The sequence below is a fragment of the Camelina sativa genome, chromosome 20, assembly GCF_000633955.1.
Source record: "Camelina sativa cultivar DH55 chromosome 20, Cs, whole genome shotgun sequence".
Classification (NCBI taxonomy): Eukaryota; Viridiplantae; Streptophyta; class Magnoliopsida; order Brassicales; family Brassicaceae; genus Camelina; species Camelina sativa.
The window spans coordinates 21865151-21886792 of record NC_025704.1 but is presented as its reverse complement, the minus strand read 5'-3'; the positions used below and the strand labels follow the sequence as shown (position 1 = coordinate 21886792).

Here is a 21642-nt window from a genome sequence, read left to right as displayed (position 1 = left end):
TCGATGAGTTATTGGCAGTTTCGTGAGACACGTTTTCTCAGACGCGAGTTGGGACCATCGGAGATTGTAACTAAGATCGTGGTCTCGTGTGGTTCCTGATCGTGCTGAAATTTTGTGGGAAGCTTCGTGACGTCTAGATATAGCTTCTCACCGGAGCGATTTGATAGTTAACGGTTGGTATTTATTTTAGGGTTTCATCTTTGAGACTGTTCTTTTCTGATGTTTCTGTCCAGTTTTGCTATAAGTCGTTTTTGGTTGTGTGGCTTGTTGTAGGGCGTTTCTGGGCTGTTTCAGACGTTAGGAGGGTCTCAACTGGTTGTATTGGTTGTTATAATCAGTTGATAAGGTGAGTGCTTGACCATGGTTGATCTAAGCATGAGATCTCTCTTGTTTAGGTGTTTTCTTTGCTGTTTGTGTTGTTTTGCTTGGGTTCGTTGCTTTTGTGATTCCCAGTGATTTCTGAGGTAATTGGGTGAGTTTGAGACGGATTCGAGATGATTTGGAAGGGGAGTTCGACGTTCGTGTTCGCGCAGATCGTGTCTGCAGAAGAGGCATCGGTCGACACTGTTTAGCATCGGTCGACACCATTGTTTGTAGTATCGATCGACACCGTGAGGCATCGGTCGACACTGGTCTCAGCCGAGACTTGTTTTCCTGGTTTGATGTATTGTTGTGTGTTGTTTGTTTTGCTTAAACATGAGGGTCTCATATGCTTGTGTGTATAACCTAGTAGATGGGAGGACGGCCTCACTAAGTATTTATGATAATACTTACGCATCTCAATTGTTGTTTGTGGTGTGCAGGTAAAGGCAAAAGTGTGATCGTGGAATCATGGCGATGAGGAGGAGGATGATCTAGGGTCTCGTTTGTGTGTTATTGGATTTGTTGGTTATGTTGTTGGAACCTTGGTTAGTGTTATGGTAGGTTGCCAGATAGAATGGTTAGGAATGTTATTGTATTGATGATTTGTTGGTTTTGTATTATTGGAATGTTTTCGCTGTGCTTAATGTTATTGCTGGTTTAATGTTGAGTTGTGGTTTGGGTTGGTTAATTAAGAAGTATGGGATGTTTAATTAAAAAAAAAGGGGTCGGGTTGTTTCACTCTTAGTGTGTTTTTACCAAGAAAATAAACTCTTTCTCATTAATTATTTTAGTTCTTTAATATGTTATGATAGTTACGTTAGGTTTTCAATTACATATAAATATCTTATGTGGCTTTGTGTCTATAATATCAAATACCAAACACACTTCATTACATTCTTTTCATATAGGAAATAATAGTTAGTAAAATTCACGTATAAGCACATATGGCTAAATTTACCTCTCAGATTGCTATGCTATTCATTGTTGTAGCTTTGGTTTGTGCATTTGTTCCTGTATTTTCAGTCGACGAATCTGAAGCAAAATCATTATGGGATACTTGTCTTGTTAAAATCTCTCCTCATTGTGCCTTGGATATAATCGCCGTTGTTTTTGGAAATGCAACCATCAATGATACTTGCTGCCACGATCTTGTTCAAGAAGGAAAAGTGTGTCACGATACTCTCATTAAATATATTGCTGACAGACCAGCCTTAATTGCCCGTAAAGCACTATATTTGAAGAAGAGAGACGACTTGTGGACTCATTGCATTGCACTATATTTACTCTGTTTCTTTTCTCTTTAATAAGAGATCGATCCTTTAAACATTGTTTTACATCTATTTTAAGGAAATATTTTCTCTAGTTTACGTAAAATTCCTTTTTGTATTAATTAGTCATCGACCTATAATATATCCATTTTTTACAAACTGATTAATAAGGTTTCAACCTTTTTATTTATTTTTAAAAATGTTGCACATTTCATATATACAGCTCTAGTGAATCTCATATTCTTTAATAAAAAATTATATTGAAATGTTGTAATAGAAGCATACTAGTGGCATTTCTTTGTCATTTAGATAAAAACTTTATTAGTGTGACTTAGAGTTTTTATACATTAAAAATAAAATATATTTATATGTCAAACTACTAAAAAAGAGATTAATATATTTTTAAAACTCTAAATATTTCAGTTAGTGTATAACCTCATATTCAAAAATTTCGCTTAGAAGTTTGCATGATTGAAAAAAAATTATAACGTTTTCCATTTTAAAAGATATCTTTAATTGTTTTAAATTTTTCATTATAATTTTAGGAACAATTATTAAATAGAGAAAATTAAACACTCTTAGTGTATTTATTTACCAAGAAAATAAACTCTTCACATTAATTATTTTAGTTCTCTAATATGTTATGATAGTTACGTTAGGTTTTCAATTACATATAAATAGTTTATGTAGCTTTGTGTCTATAATATCAAATACAAAACACACTTCTTTACATCTTTTCATATAAGAAATAATAGTTAGTAAAATTCACGTATAAGCACATATGGCTAAATTTACCTCTCAGATTGCTATGCTATTCATTGTTGTAGCTTTGGTTTGTGCATTTGTTCCTGTATTTTCAGTTTACGAATCTGAAGCAAAATCGTTATATATGGGATACTTGTCTTGTTAAAATCTCTCCTCACTGTGCCTTGGATATAATCGCCGTTGTTTTTGGAAATGCAACCATCAATGATACTTGCTGCCACGTTCTTGTTCAAGAAGGAAAAGTGTGTCACGATACTCTCATTAAATATATTGCTGACAGACCAGCCTTAATTGCCCGTGAAGCACTATATTTGAAGAAGAGAGACGACTTGTGGACTCATTGCATTGCACTATATTTACTCTGTTTCTTTTCTCTTTAATAAGAGATCGATCCTTTAAACATTGTTTTACATCTATTTTAAGGAAATATTTTCTCTAGTTTACGTAAAATTCCTTTTTGTATTAATTAGTCATCGACCTATAATATATCCATTTTTTACAAACTGATTAATAAGGTTTCAACCTTTTTATTTATTTTTAAAAATGTTGCACATTTCATATATACAGCTCTAGTGAATCTCATATTCTTTAATAAAAAATTATATTGAAATGTTGTAATAGAAGCATACTAGTGGCATTTCTTTGTCATTTAGATAAAAACTTTATTAGTGTGACTTAGAGTTTTTATACATTAAAAATAAAATATATTTATATGTCAAACTACTAAAAAAGAGATTAATATATTTTTAAAACTCTAAATATTTCAGTTAGTGTATAACCTCATATTCAAAAATTTCGCTTAGAAGTTTGCATGATTGAAAAAAAATTATAACGTTTTCCATTTTAAAAGATATCTTTAATTGTTTTAAATTTTTCATTATAATTTTAGGAACAATTATTAAATAGAGAAAATTAAACACTCTTAGTGTATTTATTTACCAAGAAAATAAACTCTTCACATTAATTATTTTAGTTCTCTAATATGTTATGATAGTTACGTTAGGTTTTCAATTACATATAAATAGTTTATGTAGCTTTGTGTCTATAATATCAAATACAAAACACACTTCTTTACATCTTTTCATATAAGAAATAATAGTTAGTAAAATTCACGTATAAGCACATATGGCTAAATTTACCTCTCAGATTGCTATGCTATTCATTGTTGTAGCTTTGGTTTGTGCATTTGTTCCTGTATTTTCAGTTTACGAATCTGAAGCAAAATCGTTATATATGGGATACTTGTCTTGTTAAAATCTCTCCTCACTGTGCCTTGGATATAATCGCCGTTGTTTTTGGAAATGCAACCATCAATGATACTTGCTGCCACGTTCTTGTTCAAGAAGGAAAAGTGTGTCACGATACTCTCATTAAATATATTGCTGACAGACCAGCCTTAATTGCCCGTGAAGCACTATATTTGAAGAAGAGAGACGACTTGTGGACTCAGTGCATTGCTATCTCTAAAACTGCTTAAATTATTTTGATTAAAAACTTGATAGTTTTGTTGTAACATTTAATTTATCAGAATTATCCACTTCAGTACTTTTACAAAAAAATCAAGGCAAAGTAAATCTCTTTGAAGATTTTCAAAACAACTTTGTATTTCTAACAAAAAAACAAAAAACAAAAAATTATCTCATATGAATTTTAAACCAAAAATTCAGATCTTAATAGGACATATATTTTTGTTGACTGAATTCAATTTATATATATATATATATAAATATATTAAATTTACAACAACTGTATAATCCTATCAAGTTTCCTAATTTTTATTATAAATAATGACATATTATTCTAGTTAATTTCAATAGACAGGTATATATACAATTTTTATCTTTATGCTTAAGCTCTAATTCCTCCAAGAAAAAAAATTATAAAATTATGAAAACTGATTAGAAAAACGTAACAAAAAAAAATCAATCTGAAATTCGAAAATGAAACAGAAACTTAAAGAGATTATGAACATTCGAATAAACTGCAGACTGAATCATGTAAAAACTGTATTTCTATATTAGTATTTCAACCATAGACTACTAGGGCTAAAATTTGATTAAAGTCCTTACCCACAAGTGGATTAGGTTGACAATGAAAATATAGTCCACATAACTATTAACCTCACTCACATTAAATTTGTTTCTTTTTTGCCATGATTTTAATCAATATATCTATGTTTATTTACTCTGTTTTTTGGTTTTCAAATTTTTTTTCCATTCTCCTTAATAAGAGAACCTTTAAACATTGTTTTACATCTATTTTATGGAAATATTTTCTCTAGTTTACGTAAAATTCTTTTTTGTATTTATTAGTCATCGACCTATAATATATCTATTTTTTACAAACTGATTAATAAGGTTTCAACCTTTTTATTTATTTTAAGAAATGTTGCACATTTCATATATACAGCTCTAGTGAATCTCAGATTCTTAAAAAAAAAAATTATATTGAAATGTTGTAATAGAAACATACTAGTGGCATTTCTTTGTCATTTAGATAAGAACTTTATTAGTGTGACTTAGAGTTTTTATACATTAAAAATAAAATATATTTATATGTCAAACTACTAAAAAATAGATTAATATATTTTTAAAACTCTAAATATTTCAGTTAGTATATAACCTCATATTCAAAAATTTCGCTTAGAAATTTGCATGATTGAAAACAAAATTAAAACGTTTTCCATTTTAAAAGATATCTTTAATTGTTTTAAATTTTTCATTATAATTTTAAAAACAATTATTAAATAGAGAAAATTAAACACTCTTAGTGTCTTTATTTACCAAGAAAATAAACTCTTCACATTAATTATTTTAGTTCTTTAATATGTTATGATAGTTACGTTAGGTTTTCAATTACATATAAATAGTTTATGTAGCTTTGTGTCTATAATATCAAATACGAAACACACTTCTTTACATCTTTTCATATAAGAAATAATAGTTAGTAAAATTCACGTATAAGCACATATGGCTAAATTTACCTCTCAGATTGCAATGCTATTCATTGTTGTAGCTTTGGTTTGTGCATTTGTTCCTGTATTTTCAGTTAACGAATCTGAAGCAAAATCGTTATGGGATACTTGTCTTGTTAAAATCTCTCCTCACTGTGCCTTGGATATAATCGCCGTTGTTTTTGGAAATGCAACCATCAATGATACTTGCTGCCACAATCTTGTTTAAGAAGGAAAAGTGTGTCACGATACTCTCATTAAATATATTGCTGACAGACCAGCCTTAATTGCCCGTGAAGCACTATATTTGAAGAAGAGGGACGACTTGTGGAGTCATTGCGTTGCAATCTCTAAAACTGCTTAAATTATTTTGATTAAAAACTTGATAGTTTTGTTGTATTATTTAATTTATTAGAAATATCCACTTCAGTACATTTACAAAAAATAAAGGCAAAGTAAATCTCTTTGAAGATTTTCAAAACAACTTTGTATTTCTAACAAAAAAACAAAAAACAAAAAATTATCTCATATGAATTTTAAACCAAAAATTCAGATATTAATAGGACATATATTTTTGTTGACTGAATTCAATTTATATATATATATATATATTTTAAATTTACAACAACTGTATAATCCTATCAAGTTTCCTAATTTTTATTATAAATAATGACATATTATTCTAGTTAATTTCAATAGACATGTATATATACAATTTTTATCTTTATGCTTAAGCTCTAATTCCTCCAAGAAAAAAAATTATAAAATTACGAAAACTGATTAGAAAAACGTAACAAAAAAAAATCAATCTGAAATTCGAAAATGAAACAGAAACTTAAAGAGATTTTGAACATTCGAATAAACTGCAGACTGAATCATGTAAAAACTGTATTTGTATATTAGTATTTCAACCATAGACTACTAGAGCTAAAATTTGATTAAAGTCCTTACCCACAAGTGGATTAGGTTGACAATGAAAATATAGTCCACATAACTATTAACCTCACTCACATTAAATTTGTTTCTTTTTTGCCATGATTTTAATCAATATATCTATGTTTATTTACTCCGTTTTTTGGTTTTCAAATTTTGTTTCCATTCTCCTTAATAAGAGAACCTTTAAACATTGTTTTACATCTATTTTATGGAAATATTTTCTCTAGTTTACGTAAAATTCTTTTTTGTATTTATTAGTCATCGACCTATAATATATCCATTTTTTACAAACTGATTAATAAGGTTTCAACCTTTTTATTTATTTTAAAAAATGTTGCACATTTCATATATACAGCTCTAGTGAATCTCAGATTCTTAAAAAAAAAATTATATTGAAATGTTGTAATAGAAACATACTAGTGGCATTTCTTTGTCATTTAGATAAGAACTTTATTAGTGTGACTTAGAGTTTTTATACATTAAAAATAAAATATATTTATATGTCAAACTACTAAAAAATAGATTAATATATTTTTAAAACTCTAAATATTTCAGTTAGTATATAACCTCATATTCAAAAATTTCGCTTAGAAGTTTGCATGATTGAAAACAAAATTATAACGTTTTCCATTTTAAAAGATATCTTTAATTGTTTTAAATTTTTCATTATAATTTTAAAAACAATTATTAAATAGAGAAAATTAAACACTCTTAGTGTATTTATTTACCAAGAAAATAAACTCTTCACATTAATTATTTTAGTTCTTTAATATGTTATGATAGTTACGTTAGGTTTTCAATTACATATAAATAGTTTATGTAGCTTTGTGTCTATAATATCAAATACGAAACACACTTCTTTACATCTTTTCATATAAGAAATAATAGTTAGTAAAATTCACGTATAAGCACATATGGCTAAATTTACCTCTCAGATTGCAATGCTATTCATTGTTGTAGCTTTGGTTTGTGCATTTGTTCCTGTATTTTCAGTTAACGAATCTGAAGCAAAATCGTTATGGGATACTTGTCTTGTTAAAATCTCTCCTCACTGTGCCTTGGATATAATCGCCGTTGTTTTTGGAAATGCAACCATCAATGATACTTGCTGCCACAATCTTGTTTAAGAAGGAAAAGTGTGTCACGATACTCTCATTAAATATATTGCTGACAGACCAGCCTTAATTGCCCGTGAAGCACTATATTTGAAGAAGAGGGACGACTTGTGGAGTCATTGCGTTGCAATCTCTAAAACTGCTTAAATTATTTTGATTAAAAACTTGATAGTTTTGTTGTAACATTTAATTTATTAGAAATATCCACTTCAGTACATTTACAAAAAATAAAGGCAAAGTAAATCTCTTTGAAGATTTTCAAAACAACTTTGTATTTCTAACCAAAAACAAAAAAGAAAAAAATTATCTCATCTGAATTTTAAACCAAAAATTCTGATATTAATAGGATATATATTTTTGTTGACTGAATTCCATTTATATATATAAAAATATATTAAATTTACAACAACTGTATAATCCTATCCTGTTTCCTAATTTTTATTATAAATAATGACATATTATTTTAGTCAATTTCAATAGACAGGTATATATACAATTTTTATCTTTATGCTTAAGCTCTAATTCCTCCAATAAAAAATTATAAAAGTACAAAGACTGATTAGAAAGGCGAAAAAAAAAAATCAATTTTAAATTCAAAACTGAAACAGGAACTTAAAGAGGTTTTGAACATTCCAATAAACTGCAGACTGGTTCATTTAAGAACGATATTTGTATATTAGTATTTTAACCATATACTACTAGTGCTAAAATTTGATTAAAGTCCTTATCCACAAGTGGATTAGGTTGACAATGAAAATAGTCCACATAACTATTAACTTCACTCACATTTAATTTGTTTCTCTTTTTGCCATGATTTTAATCTTTATATCTATGTTTACTTATTTCGTAAATTGGTTTTCAAATTTTTGTTTCATTTCTCTTTAATAAGAGATCGATCCTTTAAACATTGTTTTACATCTATTTCAAGGAAATATTTTCTCTAGTTTACGAAAAAAATTTTTTTTGGTAATTATTAGTCATCGACCTATAATTTATTCATTTTTTTACAAACTTATCAATAAGGTTTCAACCTTTTTATATATGTTAAAAAATGTTGCACATTTCATATATACAGCTCTAGTGAATCTCAGATTCTTTAATAAAAAAATTATATTGAAATGTTGTAATAGAAACATACTAGTGGCATTTCTTTGTCATTTAGATAAGAACTCTATTAGTGTGACTTAGAGTTTTTATTCATTAAAAATAAAATATATTTATATGTCAAACTACTAAAAAATAGATTAATATATTTTTAAAACTCTAAATATTTCAGTTAGTATTCAAAAATTTGGCTTAGAAGTTTGCATGATTCAAAACAAAATTATAACGTTTTCCATTTTAAAAGATATCTTTAATTGTTTTAAATTTTTCATTATAATTTTAAAAACAATTATTATAAAGAGAAAATTAAATGCTCTTAGTGTATTTATTTACCAAGAAAATAAACTCTTTCTCATTAATTATTTTAGTTCTTTAATATGTTATGATAGTTACGTTAGGTTTTCAATTACATATAAATAGCTTATGTAGGTTTGTGTCTATAATATCAAATAGTAAACACACTTCATTACATCTTTTCATATAAGAAATAATAATCAGTAAAATTCACTTATAAGCACATATGGCTAAATTTACCTCTCAGATTGCTATGCTATACATTGTTGTAGCTTTAGTTTGTGCATTTGTTCCTGTATTTTCAGTCGACGAATCTGAAGCAAAAACGTTATATATGGGATACTTGTCTTGTTAAAATCTCTCCTCAATGTGCCTTGGATATAATCGCCGTTGTTTTTGGAAATGAAACCATCAATGATACTTGCTGCCACGATCTTGTTCGAGAAGGCAAAGTGTGTCACGATACTCTCATTAAATATATTGCTGACAGACCAGCCTTAATTTCCCGTGAAGCACTATATTTGAAGAAGAGGGACGACTTGTGGAGTCATTGCGTTGCAATCTCTAAAACTGCTTAAATTATTTTGATTAAAACCATGATAGTTTTGTTGTAACATTTAATTTATTAGAAATATCCACTTCAGTATATTTACAAAAAATAAAGGCAAAGTAAATCTCTTTGAAGATTTTCAAAACAACTTTGTATTTCTAACAAGATACAAAATTTTTTTTTTTTAATCTCATATGAATTTTAATCCAAGAATTCAGATATTAATAGGATATATATTTTTGTTGACTGAATTCAATTTCTATAATTATATATATATATAATATATTAAATTTACAACAACTGTATAATCCTATCAAGTTTCCTAATTTTTATTATAAATAATGACATATTATTTTAGTCAATTTCAATAGACAGGTATATATACAATTTTTATCTTTTTACTTAAGCTCTAATTCCTCCAATAAAAAATTATAAAAGTACAAAATTTGATTAGAAAAGCGAAAAAAAATAAATCAATTTTAAATTCGAAACTGAAACAGGAACTTAAAGAGGTTTTGAACATTCGAATAAACTGCATACTGGTTCATTTAAGAACGATATTTATATATTAGTATTTTAACCATATACTACTAGTGCTAAAATATGATTAAAGTCCTTACCCACAAGTGAATTAGGTTGACAATGAAAATATAGTCCACATAACTATTAACCTCACTCACAATGAATTTGTTTCTCTTTTTGCCATGAATTTAATCTTTATATCTATGTTTACTTATTTCTTAAATTGGTTTTCAAATTTTGTTTCTTTTCTCTTTAATAAGAGATCGATCCTTTAAACATTGTTTTACACCTATTTAAAGGAAATATTTTCTCTAGTTTACGAAAATATATTTTTTTTTTTTGTAATTATTTGTCATCGACCTATAATTTATTGATTTTTTTACAAACTTATCAATAAAGTTTCAACCTTTTTATATATGTTAAAAAATGTTGCACATTTCATATATACAGCTCTAGTGAATCTCAGATTCTTTAATAAAAAAATTATATTGAAATGTTGTAATAGAAGCATACTAGTGGCATTTCTTTGTCATTTAGATAAAAATTTCATTAGCGTGACTTAGAGTTTTTATACATTAAAAATAAAATATATTTATATGTCAAACTACTAAAAAATAGATTAATATATTTTTAAAACTCTAAATATTTCAGTTAGTATATAACCTCATATTCAAAAATTTGGCTTAGAAGTTTGCATGATTCAAAACAACATTATAACGTTTTCCATTTTAAAAGATATCTTTAATTGTTTAAAATTTTTCATTATAATTTTAAAAACAATTATTAAATAGGTAAAATTAAACACTCTTAGTGTATTTATTTACCAAGAAAATAAACTCTTCACATTAATTATTTTAGTTCTTTAATATGTTATGATAGTTACGTTAGGTTTTCAATTACATATAAATAGTTTATGTAGCTTTGTGTCTATAATATCAAATACAAAACACACTTCATTACATCTTTTCATATAAGAAATAATAGTTAGTAAAATTCACGTATAAGCACATATGGCTAAATTTACCTCTCAGATTGCTATGCTATTCATTGTTGTAGCTTTGGTTTGTGCATTTGTTCCTGTATTTTTAGTCGACGAATCTGAAGCAAAATCGTTATGGGATACTTGTCTTGTTAAAATCTCTCCTCACTGTGCCTTGGATATAATCGCCGTTGTTTTTTGAAATGCAACCATCAATGATACTTGCTGCCACGATCTTGTTCAAGAAGGAAAAGTGTGTCACGATACTCTCATTAAATATATTGCTGACAGACCAGCCTTAATTGCCCATGAAGCACTATATTTGAAGAAGAGAGACGACTTGTGGAGTCATTGCGTTGCAATCTCTAAAACTGCTTAAATTANGGCTTAGAAGTTTGCATGATTCAAAACAACATTATAACGTTTTCCATTTTAAAAGATATCTTTAATTGTTTAAAATTTTTCATTATAATTTTAAAAACAATTATTAAATAGGTAAAATTAAACACTCTTAGTGTATTTATTTACCAAGAAAATAAACTCTTCACATTAATTATTTTAGTTCTTTAATATGTTATGATAGTTACGTTAGGTTTTCAATTACATATAAATAGCTTATGTAGCTTTGTGTCTATAATATCAAATACAAAACACACTTCATTACATCTTTTCATATAAGAAATAATAGTCAGTAAAATTCACGTATAAGCACATATGGCTAAATTTACCTCTCAGATTGCTATGCTATTCATTGTTGTAGCTTTGGTTTGTGCATTTGTTCCTGTATTTTTAGTCGACGAATCTGAAGCAAAATCGTTATGGGATACTTGTCTTGTTAAAATCTCTCCTCACTGTGCCTTGGATATAATCGCCGTTGTTTTTTGAAATGCAACCATCAATGATACTTGCTGCCACGATCTTGTTCAAGAAGGAAAAGTGTGTCACGATACTCTCATTAAATATATTGCTGACAGACCAGCCTTAATTGCCCGTGAAGCACTATATTTGAAGAAGAGAGACGACTTGTGGAGTCATTGCGTTGCAATCTCTAAAACTGCTTAAATTATTTTGATTAAAAACATGATAGTTTTGTTGTAACATTTAATTTATGAGAAATATCCACTTCAGTATATTTACAAAAAATAAAGGCAAAGTAAATCTCTTTGAAGATTTTCAAAACAACTTTGTATTTCTAACAAAAAACAAAAAAGAAAAAATTATCTCATATGAACTTTAAACTAAAAATTCAGATATTAATAGGATATATTTTTGTTGACTGAATTCAATTTATATATATATAAATATATTAAATTTACAACAACTGTATAATCCTATCAAGTTTCCTATTTTTTATTATAAATAATGACATATTATTTTAGTCAATTTCAATAGACATATATATATACAATTTTTATCTTTATGCTTAAGCTCCCGGTATCCGCTCCAACAGCTGTGTCAACAAGCCCGCCAGGTCCACACCTCCCACAGAGGCTCCACCTGCTGGGATTCCAACCCCCGGAACCCTAGCACCACCGGCCACTCGAGCACCGACACTGCCCGCACCGACCCCCTCAGCGCCTACGGTCCTATCAGTATCACCACCGGCCAGATTCATGGACCCCTCCTGGAAGTCCTGCGACTCGCCAACACCCTCAGCTGTCACACTCTGCTCAACATACTCACTCACTGCTGGAACTCTGCCCCTACCACGACCACGACCGCGTCCCCGACCACGTCCGCGTCCACGACCAACAACAGCTCCACCCTTAACCATCTGCACTACCCAGAACAGAAAGCTAAGTACACAATTCAAAACCGCACACAAAACACACATCTTACCGTGGAATCTCATTGAAGGCTCGAAGAGGATGATACTAGGACTCAATGCCACAAACAAATTGACTAACTACTCATAATCAATTTCCTCACACAACATCATATATCAAGCAACAGGAGAATAACACACCCAATTAAATTCCTAACCGCTCTAACCATCCACTTAACCATCATAGAACCGTAAAGGCTCTGATACCAAATTGAAACAACCATCCTTTTTTTTAATAATAAATGTAATATATAATTAATCATCCCATACTACTTAATTAAACCAACCCAAACAACAACTCAACATTAAACCAGCAATAACCATTAAGCACAGCGGAAACATACTAATAATACAAAACTAATACATTATCAATACAATAACACTCCTAAACTCTATCCAACAACATAGCACAACTCTATCCAAGGTTCCAACATAAACAATATTGCCAACAACACACAACCGAGACCCTAGATCATCCTCCTCCTCATCGCCATAATTCCACGTCACATACCTGCACACCACAAACAACAATCGAGATGCGTAAGTATTATCATAAATACTTAGTGAGATAATCCTCCCATCTACTGGGCTATACACACAAGCAACTAAGATTCCAATGTTTAACAAACAACAAACAAATACAACAAACCAGAAAAATCACGAAAACATGCAAGCTAGTGTCGACCGACACCAGAGAGGTGTCGATCGACACTGGCCCAAACGTGGTGTCGATCGACACCCACTTGGTGTCGATCAACACCGACTGCGCAGACACGTTCTGCTCGAAGCCGATCGTCGAGTCTCCGTTTCCAATCATCTCCAATCCGTTCCAAACTCACCCAAAAGCTCCAGGAACATATACTAACCATAACACAACCACCACAAGCAAGGACAATACCACAAAACACAACAAATCAAGCAAACAAAGGATTCTCAGGCTTAGATAAGCCATGGTCATGCACTCACCTCTTTTGCAGGAAGATTCTGACTCAACAACGACGAATCCAACTCTTAGAAGCCTTCTCCTTTGTTCCTAGCACAAGATCTCCACTCCACAGGAATAGATCTCACCAAAACAGCTTAGAACAAGCCAAAATCTCTCAAGAACACAAACTCTCTCTTTTCTCTCTTTTCTTCTGCAAACGGCGACCAAACACTCTCCTCCACGACCCTAGGTCGACTTTTTCCTTATATACGTCGGTTAGGAACTTCAATTGAACCAAACCAAACCAAAGCGGAAATTCAAACAAACCTGGTCGAACCAAAAAATGATGGTGTCGATCGACACTCTCCTTGGTGTCGATTGACACCCCTTCCCAATAACCAGAAATCGGTTCGCGGGTGTTACAATTCTACCCCTCTAACAAAAGATTCGTCCTCGAATTTGTAACACACCACCACCAGACCGCAAAACTTATCCGACCACACCACTGCAACGGTTCGCACCATCCAACCATCCGGTCTGCCGCAACCATGACACCATTGGTCCACACAATCCTGACCCCACCGGTCAACAAAGTCCTGACCCCACCGGTTAATCCAAACCATACTCTCCCAATCATCACCACTCTGTTCCCCCCGACCATCATACACCTGACCCTCCCGGTCAACACACAGGAACCCCGAGATCCGCATCTGATCTCAACCGGAAACCAGAGATTGAACCCCCATCAATCTCCCAAACCGCATCCGGTCACGATAGAAAATCTGAGATTGAACCCCCATCAATCTCCTTAATCCCACGTCATTAACACTTTTGCCACCAACTCATCTGCTCTTAGGTTGCAACCTTCAAGCCATACCGATCACACTCTCAGACCCCCCATCTTCGAGCCATACCGTCTCACCCTCAGGTTGTCATCCACGAGAACTTGGTACCAGGAGAACCCCCATCTCTTCAGGAGAACCCCCATCTCTTCAGGAGAACCCCCATCTCCTCTGCCACACTCAGGACCGCAGTCCCTCGAGCTATTGGTATCTAGGGAACCCCCTGTCCCCTCAAGAAAACCCCCATCTCCTCATGAGTTGCTTAGGACCCCCCGTCCCTATAGCAAACAGTCATAACGCCTATAAACATTTCTCCAACTGGGACCCCCCAGTGATCCACGTACAACATCTCAATGTCCTACCAACACCATATTCTCTCCCAGAATATCACCACTACGATGGCCATCCCCAGGCCTCACTCCTATCATCTCAAACACTTCGGTGTTTTCAAACACCCTTTCCAAAAATAAACAAGTTCTAACTATTCATAAAACTTTCTATTTTTAAAAAACTTTCTATTTATGGTAACTTTCTATTTATGGCAACTTTCCATTTATAGGACTCCCGAGCAATTTCCTTTTCCACAAGATCCACAAATTCCAAAAACCAAATAACTCCATTTTATTAAACCTCAAGTGCAATAAACGTTTACAACTCCAATCGAAAATATATAGCTGAAATAAAAAGAAACATAAGCCAAACTAAACTCCGGGTTGAGCACCTGGTCCTCCCTTCGGTTGTGCCACACCCCCCATCATCTGCCTCAACTTAGGACAGAAAGGCCTGATGTGCCCCCCTCCTCTCCACAATGGTAACACGATCGACGATATTCTTGTGGATCACCTTTCTTGGGGCAGTCTGCCAACTTGTGGTTCTTGCTTCCACATCCGAAGCACCCTCACCGACCTCGCTGCGTACCTGACATGTCGTCCCGCTTCCTCTTATGCCTTTGCTCCGACTCGTTAGCCATGCTTGGATTGTTCTTCTCCAAAGTCTCCTCTGTCTGAACAGCTGGACTGACCACCACTACCTTTGACCTCAAGTCATCCTCTATCTCCTCTACAGTCTCCACCAGCTCCGCCCTCGTAGCATAACTCCTCCCTCTGCAGTGGACCCTCAAGTCCTCACGAAGCGCCCTCATGAACCTCCTGATCTGAGCCACCTCGAGCTCCATCGCCCGACCCCCATAAGCCAGAAGTCAATTGAACTCTAAGTCCAGCTCCCGCACTGACCGAGCCCCCTGAGATAGCTGAAGAAACTGCACCTCCAATCGGTCTAACGTCTCTCTCGGAAAATACTTGCGGTTGAACTCCTCCACAAAGTCAGCCCAAGTCATCTCCCGCTGCACTCTCCTAGCAGCCACTGATCTCCACCACACCTAAGCATCACCAACCAAATTGTGGACCCTTATGTCCACCCAAAACTCCTCAGGACATCTCAGAGTCTGGAAGTTACGTTCCACACTCGTCCTCCACACATCTGCAGCGGTCGGATCCGTACCACCCGAAAACCGCGCAGTATCAAGTTTATGCATCTCCTTCAGCATAGACAAATAACAAGCATGAGCTATCACATCCGCAGCCACTGGCTGCTGCTCCTCCGCCACTGGCTGCTGCTCCTCCGCCACCACTGGTGGCACTACCTGAGCCTGAGCCGGACCCACTCCCGGTATCCGCTCCAACAGCTGTGTCAACAAGCCCGCCAGGTCCGCACCTCCCACAGAGGCTCCACCTGCTGGGATTCCCACTTCCGGAACCCTAGCACCACCGGCCACTCGAGCACCAACACCGCTCGCACCGACCCCCTCAGCGCCTACGGTCCCATCAGTACCACCACCGGCCACACTCATGGACCCCTCCTAGAAGTCCTACGACTTGCCGACACCCTCAGCTGTCAGACTCTGGTCAATAGACTCACTCACTGCTGGAACTCTGCCCCTACCACGACCACGACAAATTCCCCGACCACGTCCGCATCCACAACCAGCAACAACTCCACCCTTAACCATTTGAACTACCTAGAACAGAAAGCTAAGTACACAATTCAAAACCACACACAAAACACACATCTTACCGTGGAATCTCATTGAAGGCTCGAAGAGGATGATACTAGGACTCCATACCACAAACAAATTGACTAACTACTCATAATCAATTTCCTCACACAACACCATATATCAAGCAACAGGAGAATAACTCACCCAATTAAATTCCTAACCGCTCTAACCATCCACTTAACCATCCTAGAACCGTAAAGGCTCTGATACCAAATTGAAACAACCATCCTTTTTTTTTAAAGAATAAATACAATATATAATTAAGCATCTCATACTACTTAATTAAACCAACCCAAACCACAACTCAACGTTAAACCAGCAATACAATAACACTCATAAACACTCTATCCAAGAACTTAGAACAACTATATCCAAGGTTCCAACATAAAACATATATCCAACAACACACAACCGAGACCCTAGATCATCCTCCTCCTCATCGCCATGATTCCACGTCACATACCTGCACACCGCAAACAACAATCGAGATGCGTAATTATTATCATAAATACTTAGTGAGGCAATCCTTCCATCTACTGGGCTATACACAAAAGCAACTGAGATTCAAATGTTTAACAAACAACAAACAAATACAACAAACTAGGAAAATCACGAAAACAGGCAAGCTGGTGTTGACCGACACCAGAGAAGTGTCGATCAACACTGGCCAAAACATGGTTTCGACCGACACCCACTTGGTGTCGATCGACACCGACTGCACAGACACATTCTGCTCGAACCCGATCGTCGAATCTCCGTTTCCAATCATCTCCTATCCATTCCAAACTCACCCAAAAGCTTTAGGAACCTATACTAACCATAACACAACCACCACAAGCAAGGACAACACCACAAAACACAAAAAAATCATGCAAACAAAGGATTCTCAGGCTTAGATAAGCCATGGTCATGCACTCACCTCTTTTGCAGGAAGATTCTGACTCAACAACGACAAATCCAACCATTAGAAGCCTTTTCCTTTGTTTCCTAGCACAAGATCTCCACTCCACAGGAACAGATCTCACCAAAATAGCTTAGAACAAGCCAAAATCTCTCAAGAACACAAACTCTCTCTTTTCTCTCTTTTCTTCTGCAAACGGCGACCAAACACTCTCCTCCACGACCCTAGGTCGACTTTTCCCTTATATATGTCGGTTAGGAACTTCAACTGAACCAAACCAAACCAGAACGGTAATTCAAACAAACCTGGTCAAACCAAAAAATGATGGTGTCGATCGACACTCTCCTTGGTATCGATCGACACCCCTCCCCAATAACCAGAAATCGGCTCGCGGGTGTTTCAAGCGTAACAAAAAAAAAATACATTTTAAATTCGAAAATGAAACAGAAACTTAAAGAGGTTTTGAACATTCTAATAAACTGCAGAGTGAATCATGTAAGAACGATATTTGTATGAATAGAAAACTTGCTCGCATGAGCCTCTCTCAGGATCTCCTGCCTGAAATCCTCATTTTTTGGGCACATAATTCCTACCGTGCACCAAGATAGTACAATTATCTGAGACCTGATACTCTGAATCAACATCCTTAGAGGCATTTACCAGCCCCAAATCCTTCTCCTGAGCCAAACGCACCCTACTCAGAGGATCTGCTCTATCAACTGCCTCTAAACCCAACGGTTCCTGAGAAACAGCACATAAACTCAAAGCACTGATCTCTCCTACCATAGACTCCAAAGCTACCCTCTTCCTACTCAGAGCATCTGCAACCGTGTTAGCCTTACCAGGGTGATAAGCTATCTCCAAATCATAATCCGCCACCAGCTCCATCCACCGCCTCTGCCTCAAGTTTAGCTCGGGCTGAATGAATATATACTTCAGACTCTTATGATCTGTAAACACCTGTACCTTAGCACCATAAAGATAAGATCTCCAAATCTTCTGGGCAAAAACTACAACAGCCATCTCCAAATCATGAGTAGGATAGTTGCCCTCATTCTTCTGCAACTACCGTGAAGCGTAGGCAATCACCTTCCAAGGCTGCATCAACACACACCCCAAACCCACTCTAGATGCATCAGTATAAACCACATAGGTTTCTCCCTGCTCAGGCAAAGCCAACACTGGCGTAGTAGCCACTTAAGGGTTTCAAAGCCCTCCTCACACTCCTATGTCCAAACAAAAGGAACATCCTTCCCTGTCTACTTAGTCATAGGGCGTGCCCTACTTGCAAAACCCTGTACAAACCTCCTGTAGTAACCTGCCAAACCAAGGAAACTCCTGATCTCTGTGGCATTCTGCGGTCTAGGAAAATCCCTGATAGCCTGAATCTTCTCCGGATCTACAGAAACTCCCTTTGCAGAAATAATGTGACCCAGAAAACCCATCTCACTAGCTGCCAAAAACTGCACTTGCTCAACTTAGCAAACAACTTATGCTCCCGCAGCTTCTCCATAACTGCCCTCAAATGCACTGCATGCTCTTCAGGACTCTTAGAAAATACCAGAATATCGTCGATGAAAATGATGACAGACACGTCCAGAAACTCCTGAAACACGCTGTTTATCAATCTCATAAACGCTGCTGGCGCGTTAGTCAACCCGAAAGGCATCACAAACTCATAATGCCCATACCTCGTCTTAAAAGCAGTCTTCCTCACATCTGCGTCATCTATCGGTATCTGATGATAACCCGATGCCAGATCTACCTTGGAGAACCAAGTAGCACCCCTCAACTGATCCAACAACTCATCGATTCTGGGAAGAGGGTACTTGTTCTTCACAGTGACCTGGTTCAAACCCCGGTAATAAATACACAACCGTAAACTCCCATCCTTCTTCTTAACAAATAACATCGGCACTCCCCACAGTGATACACTAGGACGGATGAATCCCTTACTCAACAAATTCTCTAACTGCTTCTTCAGCTCCGCCATCTCTTCTGGAGCCATTCTGTAAGGAGCCTTGGATAACGGCGTCGTCCCCGGTTCAAGTTCAATCGTGAAAGGATCAGACCAAGATGGTGGTAATCCCTACAATGACTGAAACACATCCTCAAATTCCTCAACAACCTGAATAGCACTAACCGTAGACTTCCCCACTGACTCTAGCATAGATATAGTAACCAGATAAGCCTCACGGCCCTTCTTGATCATCTTCCCAGCCTCAATGGCCAAGATCACGAGACTCCCCGAAGTCGGTCTAATACCCTGAAAAACCAACTTCCCTCCTGAACGTTCAAACTTCACTCTACCCCGATGACAATCCAAATATACCATATACCGATGCAACCAATCCATCCCGAGAATAACATCATACAACTCCACTGGACTGATAAGCAAATCCGCTGGCCATGACTCTCCAGCGATCTGAATATCCACTCTTCTAGCTCGTCCAATAACCCTCAGAAACTTGCCTCCCGCAACTCTGACAACTCCTGTACACTCCCCGGGATCTCCTCTGATATTCGCACTCTCGACACACTCCGGAGTAATGAAGCTATGAGACGCTCCAAAATCAAACATAACGTGGGACTTAAATCCGCCCACCAACAAGGTCCCTACAAAAACCTCATGTGTTGAGAACCTAACACTTTATCACAGGAAAAACATAAAATCTGAACCTACTGAAATTCACAAAGTTAAGTACCAGAAATTATACCTGTAATCGCCCCGACACAGGTTCGACCAGTCTCTGCAGTCTTGTAAACCGGTGCCACCTGCTGCCCTCCCGGCTGCACCTGCTGCCCTCCCGGCTGCACCTGCTGCAACGCTGCCACTGCCACCGGCTGAAACTTGGGGCACAAGGGCCTAATGTGCCCTGGCTCCCTGCAATGATAGCATACACGAGCCGCTGCCGTCGAGGCACTCCTCTTGGGACAGCTAGCAACCTTGTGATCCTTGTTCCCACAACCAAAGCAACTCGCACCATTCGGCCTCAGCATAGCCTCCCACCTCCTCATGGTTCCCTACGCAGGCTTGCCGCCCTTGCTAGAACCTCCATGATGCTGAGCCTTACTAGGCTGAACTGCTGGACTAACCGCCACTGTCTGTGCCAAGATGTATTCCTCGATCTCTGCCGTTGTCTCAACCAGCTCTGCACGCGTAGCATAACTCCGCCCTCTATAGTGAACCCTCAAATCATCACGTAGGGCCCTCAAAAACCTCATGATCTGAGCCTCTTCAGACTCCATAGCCCGACCCCCATACCTAAGAAGTCGACTGAACTCCAAGTCAAGCTCTCGCACTGACCGAGTCCCCTGAGCTAGCTGAAGGAATTGCATCTCCATCCTATCCAGTGCCTCTCTAGGAAAATACTTGCGGTTGAACTCCAAGACAAAGTCAGCCCAAGACATCTCCCTCTGCACCCTCCTAGCAGCCACAGAACTCCACCACAACTGAGCATCCCTAGAAAGGTTGTGGACCACTATATCAACCCAAAACTCCTCAGGACATCTGAGAGATTGGAAGTTACGTTCCACTCTAGTCCTCCACGCATCAGCGCCAGTGGGATCAGTACCTCCCGAAAACCGCTCGGTACCAATATGGTTCATCTCTCTCAGCATACTCACATAACGAGAGTGAACCCCTACATCCGCAGCCACTGGCTGCTGCACCCCCCGCCGCCACTGGCGGCACTACCGGTGCCTGAGCTGGAACCACTCCCGGTAACCGCTCTATCAACTGTGCTAACAAGCCCGCAAGTTCAACACCAGGAACCCCTCCCGCTGGGAATCCCACACCCGGGACCCTAGCATCACCGGCCACTGGAGCATCAACACCGCCCCCTCCGGCCACACTCATGAAATCCTCCTTGACACCCTGCGACTCGCCAACACCCTCAACTGTCACACTCTGGTCCGCAGTCTCACTAACCGCTGGGACTCTGCCCCTACCACGACCACGTCCGTGTCCAAGACCACATCCGCGTCCACAACCACGACCAGCAACAGCATCCTCTCTAACCATCTGCACTACCATGAACAGAAGGCTAAGCATGCAATTATACTAACACAAAAAAAAAAACATATACTCACATAATCAATCAAAGCATGCAAATCCGAAACATCTACAACACAAAGCCTAGTGAACCCAAACCTAGAACCGTAAGGGCTCTGATACCAAACTAAAACGACCCGACCCATTTTTTTTTTAAATAATAAATAATAAATAATAAATAATAATAATA

At 36.1% G+C, this 21642-nt stretch overlaps 2 protein-coding genes and 7 pseudogenes across 2 annotated transcripts; 8 read left to right on the top strand and 1 right to left on the bottom strand.

Moving 5' to 3' along the window:
• On the top strand, positions 1254-1667 carry LOC109131233. Its single transcript, XM_019241925.1, has one exon. It carries the CDS (start codon positions 1308-1310, stop codon positions 1665-1667), a length of 360 nt encoding a protein of 119 aa, XP_019097470.1. The 5' UTR covers positions 1254-1307.
• On the top strand, positions 2413-2776 carry LOC109131232 (annotated as a pseudogene).
• Positions 3522-3873, top strand: LOC104771387 (annotated as a pseudogene).
• On the top strand, positions 5313-5713 carry LOC104771386 (annotated as a pseudogene).
• On the top strand, positions 7147-7547 carry LOC104771385 (annotated as a pseudogene).
• On the top strand, positions 9025-9376 carry LOC104771384 (annotated as a pseudogene).
• Positions 10881-11228, top strand: LOC104771383 (annotated as a pseudogene).
• On the top strand, positions 11532-11911 carry LOC104771382 (annotated as a pseudogene).
• LOC109131231 (RNA-directed DNA polymerase homolog) lies at positions 16309-19310 on the bottom strand. The gene is made up of 2 exons (XM_019241924.1): positions 18861-19310; positions 16309-16458 (listed from the first exon to the last, which is right to left on the bottom strand). Exons 1-2 carry the CDS (start codon positions 19308-19310, stop codon positions 16309-16311), a joined length of 600 nt encoding a protein of 199 aa, XP_019097469.1.